Source organism: Gymnoscopelus microlampas, assembly GCF_963454915.1.
Source record: "Gymnoscopelus microlampas genome assembly, chromosome: 8".
In the NCBI taxonomy this organism is placed as follows: Eukaryota; Metazoa; Chordata; class Actinopteri; order Myctophiformes; family Myctophidae; genus Gymnoscopelus; species Gymnoscopelus microlampas.
In genome coordinates, this window is record NC_139945.1 from 5,349,801 (window position 1) to 5,356,101 (window position 6,301).

The following is a 6,301-nucleotide window of genomic DNA, read 5'->3' on the forward strand; positions in this document are numbered from 1 at the left end:
GCTATTTGTGGAGGATTGATCGTCTAGTCAGTAAGAATACTCTGAAAATTCTTGCAGGGGCCCTCATACAAGGTCATTATGATTATGCATGCACTTCATGGTATCACAACACCTCCAATGCCTTAAAAACAAGGCTCCAAACATCCCAAAACAAACTTGTAAGGCTACTACTTGGCCTCAATCACAAAACCCATCTAACCCCTGCTCATTTTGCTAGGATTGGATGGCTTAGGGTTGAGGACAGAGTACAGCAACTTGCTATGGGCCTTGTCTTCAAGATACGCCACAACATTGGGATCCCCCTGTATTTGTCAAAATACTTCCAAAATGTGAATCAAGTCCATGATCATAACACCAGAGGCAGCTCCACAAATCATGTTCAACCCAGATTTGGCTCAACAAAGGGAATGAACTCGTTCTCATGCTATTCATCAAAAATGTGGAATGCCCTACCAAAAGGAGTAAAGGAGTGTAAAACCCTACTCACTTTCAAAACTGCCTTAAAGTTACACCTTCAGGAGGCTGCAATTGAAAAATGGCCCCTGTCCAAGTCCTAACCTACCCCCTCCCCCTACCCCCCCCTCTCTCTTTCTTCTTTTGTAGATATTTTTCACTCTTCATACCAGTAACCTGGAAACTGATTGTATGACATTCTATAGTAGTGTGTATATCTGTCTGTCTCTTATATGTCATCATCATTTGTGTGCGTGGGGAACTCATTTGAAACAAGCCCAGTGCTTTAATGAGTCTTCCAGTTTAGTAGACCTCGTATTGTGAATTTGTACTTCCATGTACTGTTGTTCTCATGTAAATAAAGTACATCAATCAATCAATCAGTCTTCCTAAGGCATAGGTTTGTTTACAAAGGGTAATTTCATGCCAATTGTTGTAAAATTGCCTAAAATGGCTTATTTGCTCTGTTTAAAAAGTATATATTTTGTTTGCTGTCAAGTTAAGCATATTTCTGGTCAACTGTTTTATTTTATTGTTGACTTGTATTTTGTGATACTATAGACCTGACTATACTATAGACCTGACGTTCATGCATATTTTTTTTGTCATATTTTTTTCTATAGTTTTCACGGTGCTACGGAGAGAATAAAAGAGCATCAGTATGAAACTCTACTGTCTCATCATTACCTATACTTAGGCCGAGGGGCAGTTACAGTGATGACACAAGTAAGTGAGCAGTGAGAATTGGAAGTGAAATATTGAAGCTGATGGATGTGAACCCTTTCCTGAGTGGCCATGTCAAATAAGGTATATAAAGTACAAATGATGTTGAATGTGATTTCAAGTTACCTGAACCCAGACTTAATATTTTCACCTAGAAACGTTACATCACTAAATTGATTTGATTACTATAATTCTATAATTATTGTTTTTAATTAATGCAATACACTTTGTCAATTAACTTATTTTCAACTCCAGAGAAATTGAGTTTGTTTTATAACTGATATATCTATTGCACTGTCAAGGGGAGAGGAGGTTGGAAAGGTGAACTTGTACAGTAATATCAATCTGACCTGCTTGCAATGCAAGTGACTGTGATGGACATTTGAGTTGAGGGTTGGATATGACATCCTAGTCTTCCAAATGTCAGAGCAAATCAACCAGAAAGAACTGCACATATAGATGCTGGGCTTCATTAACCAACCAGAACAGACCACAGATAGATGCTGGGCCTCATTAACCAACCAGAACAGGCCAAATATAGCTGCTGTACTTCATTAACCAACCAGAACAGACCAAATATAGCTGCTGTACTTCATTAACCAACCAGAACAGACCAAAGATAGCTGCTGGGCTTCATTAACCAACCAGAACAGACAACAGGTAGATATTGGGCTTCATTAACCAACCAGAACAGACCAGAGATAGACGCTGGGCTTAATTGATCTTAATCTGCTGTTTTCAAAACTTTTATACATTTTGTTCATTTGTATCCTGTGAAATGGGACATCCTGCTTCTACTTCTTCCATCACTGCGTCAACCGTCCTTCAGCCGCTGTACAGCCTCCTCCAAGGGTCTGTTTTGTTGAAACAAAAAACAAGCCCACACTTTGAATCAAGTCTGATTTTAATGCACCAGAGTACAACCTTGTTGTATTACCATCCATTCATTATTTCCACCATATTGTTCTTCTTGGCTAGTTAGCACGGTCGTAACTCATTTTCTCCTACTGAGCACAAAATGTCATCACATATGCACCAGCAAAACCAGTCAGTTCACAAGAACAGTGGTTCTCAAACTGTGGGTTGGGACCCCCAGGGGGTCCCAAAATTATTTTTGCATGGATGATTAACATTGTTTTCTCACTCAACAGTAAACAAACCAACGGTGCAGGGACAAGTGACAATTGAAGGACTTTTAATTTTTGAATACCTCTGAAATGAAAAAGGAATGACATAAACCATTACTGCGTCAAAAGTAATCAATGAAAAAGGGTCAAACATTGGCAAACTATCAAATGTTACCTAACAAAGTATTACTATTACTACTAGTGATGTGCGCCGCCTCAACCCGCCCCGCGAACCCATATATAAATCTGGTTCAACCCGCCCCCGCGGGTCGTACTTATAATTCTGTAAAATCATGAAGGTTAGAAACACCCCAAGTGTATTCAAACTGTTTTATTGTTATTATCAGTATTAGGAATAAAGACAAAACAAGAGCATGTGATTATTTTTTATTTTTTTTGCGTGTGAGAGCGGCTGACCCGCTCACCCGCAGCCCGCATAATTACCTCTGAAATCCTGACTCGACCACCCGCGCCGCGGGTTGACCCGCGGGTTACGGGTCGGCCCGCTCATCACTAATTACTACTGTACTATTCCAAGTGCTTGTCAGGGTGGGGGGTGCCCAGTTCAAATATGATGAGTTTGAGAACCACTACACCTTTTAAATGTCAAGTTACCACGGGGATGCACGAGACTAGATTCGCTAACTTGTTACCATTTTGTGATGACGTATGCTGGCGAGTCGCAGACAGTAAGAATGCTCAACATTGTGAGACACGCCTTTATTCTGTTTTTAAAGAATGTGTATTTCATAAGCCTTCATTTATTTTTTATTTTTTTACAGCTATTACCTGCAAATGATACTGTAGACATGGCTATAATACTGGACGGTAAATTGATATGTATTACAGCTGGAGCACACCTGGTGCTTAACACCTCCCCTCCCTTGTGACTATTCCTAGGTCCTCTACCATTAATGACTGGACCACTTCACCCATTTTCAACCCATCTTCTTATCATAGGTCCTCACTAATGCTCATTATAATATGGTACCATTTTTGTACTCAATACTCAGTCTGTGTCTCAGAGGACGGCTGTGTGCAGTTCAAAAAACCCTGCATACCAGTGACATCATCGGTAGGCAGGTTTGGTCATTTCAAACAAGATTTCATTTTGTTTTTTTCAATGTCATTTTTTATTAATGCAAGAACAATGGTTTCCATTATAGCTTGCTAACTTTCTAGGAATAGAAAATCAAATCAAATCTTTATTTATATAGCACATTTACAACAATCGAAAGTGCTGTACATCAACAGAAGGCATCAACAGAACAGGCCTGTGCAACAACAAAGTCACAGGACATGCACAAATAAAAACATATGAAGCAAGATAGAAGACATACTGTAGACTCAAACAACATTAAAAGCTAACGAAGATAAATGAGTCTTGAGGAGAGATTTAAAAACCCCAATAGTCTGAGCACTCATACTAGGCTGATCCAGAGCCTATAGGGGCAGCAGCAGCAAAGGCACCTCTGGTTTTTAAGTCTAGTTTTGGGAACCTCAAGGAGCAGTTTGTCAGCATAAGTTCAGCGAGATAAGGAGGAGCCAGCCCATGTAAAGATTTAAAAACAAATAATGAAATGGACAGGGAGCCAATGGAGCACAGCTAAGACAGGAGTTGTATGGTCTCGCTTTTTTGTGCCAATGAGGAGACGGGCAGCCGCATTTTGGACCAGCTGCAAGCGCCTGAGTGTGGACTGCTCAATACCTGCATAGAGAGAGCTGCAGTAATCAAGCCTAGAGAATATGAGGGCATGGGTAGGCATTTCCAATTGTTTAGGTCTTAACCAACTGGGCCTCAACACCATCCAGGCTAATAGAAAGGGCAGACTTAAAGCCTACCTCCCCCCCTAAACTTTAGGGGGGAGGCTTTAAGTCTGCCGTTTCTATTAGCTTGGATTCCCCGTCGCTGATTGATGATGATCCTTAACCGTCCACAGCCCTCCTCTGAGACACAGACCGAGTAGACAAAAATGGTACAATATTATAATGAGCATTAGTGAGTGACCAATTATATGATGATACACAGTTTGAAAATGCGGGGAAATTCTGAGAGCAAATACTCTCATGTCCAGGTATTTATTTACATGCCATAATGACATTATAAATGACATGAAAGATTGAGTGGACCGGTTTGAACACGTCATCTACTGTAATGACCATTTGCTCTTGCATGTAAATGGCATAAAAATCTCAACCTAATACCATATATTAATCATTCCTATGTACAGATACAGAACAGAACAGTGTCACAGCCCTGAATGTCTCTTCAAACAGCAGCGACATCTGCGGAGTGTCTTATACACCTGCGAGTGAGTGTGCATTTAGATATGTCTATATTCGTGTGTGTGTGTGTGTGTGTGTGTGTGTGTGTGTGTGTGTGTGTGTGTGTGTGTGTGTGTGTGTGTGTGTGTGTGTGTGTGTGTGTGTGTGTGTGTGTGTGTGTGTGTGTGTGTGTGTGTGTGCGCGTGTGTAGGGCTGTCACAATCATGACATTTAAAATGATTGCGATTGGCTCAAATAATTATGATCAGGCGATTTTGAAGGCTAATAAATGTGACAGGCTACTGTGTGTGTGTGTGTGTGTGTGTGTGTGTGTGTGTGTGTGTGTGTGTGTGTGTGTGCACACTATACTGTCTTGGTCGGGTGGAAAACCTCATATGTCCAAAGCCATTCCTTTTTTTAATTATTATAATATTTTGGTAATTCAATAGTGAAAATAGCTAATCTGCAAGCTGTGAGCTTGTAGATCGGCTATTTTCACTACTTGTGTGCGACGTTCTTGTGTGACGAAGGAGGACATTAACGTACGTAAAAAACGCAAAAAGCTGATATATGAACATATGAGGTTTCTGCGCGACGGCAACGATATGTGTGTGAGGCTCTGTGAGCTTGTAGATTGGCTGTTTGCAAATGGCCGAAATGTATATAGGGCTTAAGTGGGTGATGTATGTTTTGTAATAATAATCTAAATCTACAAAGTAACTAGTAACTAAAGTTTTCAAATAATTAGTAAAAGTACAATATTTGCCTCTGAGATGTAGTGGAGTGAAAAGTACAGAAAATTGGACATTCTGTGTGTGTGTGTGTGTGCGTGTGTGTGTGTGTGCACGTGCGCACGTGCGCGTGCTACATTGTTGTCTGGTATGACCCGGCGGACTCTTCGCTGCTGTGCAGCAGTGGTAGTCTCTCTCCGTAGCCGGGCGGTCTCTTGGTCTTCCCCGCCGCCCTGCGGCTGCGCCTGCGCACGGCCACCACCGCCACGGCCGCCACCACAGCCGCCAGGGCCGCGCCCAGGAGCCCCGCCCCCAGCAGCCATGCCCAGATCTCCTGCGCCTGCTGCAGGTACGGGGTCAGGAACTCCTGCATGAAGCGCTGGCCTATAGGAGACAGAGAGAGAGAGACGGAGAGAGAGAGAGAGAGAGAGAGAGAGAGAGAGAAGGAGAGAGAGAGAGAGAATGTTGTTGACATTGAACATGCTTCTGTTGTTTTTATTTCCGTCCGTCTGTCTGTCTGTCTGTCTGTCTGTCTGTCTGTCTGTCTGTCTGTCTGTCTGTCTGTCTGTCTGTCTGTCTGTGTGTCTGGAGCTAAACTCATAAACTGCTGGGCCGATCACTAGACGTAGGATACCACTCATTTCTGTTCACATGATCAAGTTAAAATATTTAACTTTTTATAATGGAAGTCAGTGGGGCTCGGATTGTCCAAATTTGGGAGAACGTCACTGTAGGTGGACTCTCTCAGAACATATCATCCGTCTCATCGGAAGTAAATGGCGGTCGAGTCAGGCTGAGACCAAATATGGAGTCAGACCTCATAGATAGGCTATGTCATAGACGACTGGCGTCCGAGATTCACGTGGAGCCATGCCCGTTATTAGTTTGAACTGAATTCTGGGAAAGGCAATTCTAAACGGATTATAGATGGATGCTGCAATTGGAGCTACCGGAGGGGACGCCAAAATAAACTACTTAAAAGTTTTCAAATGTATAAAATGT

General features: G+C 42.0%; 1 protein-coding gene across 1 annotated transcript in view; it reads right to left on the reverse strand.

Annotated features, from left to right (window-relative positions):
* Positions 1-5,063: 5,063 nt before the first annotated feature.
* The window catches only part of tyr (tyrosinase), a 15,294-nt gene continuing 14,056 nt past the window's right edge, over positions 5,064-6,301 (reverse strand). Inside the window, exon 6 of the mRNA XM_084064964.1 lies at positions 5,064-5,683. Within this exon, the coding sequence (XP_083921090.1) occupies positions 5,433-5,683 (251 nt within the window). The 3' untranslated portion in view covers positions 5,064-5,432. The remainder of the gene's footprint in view (positions 5,684-6,301) is intronic.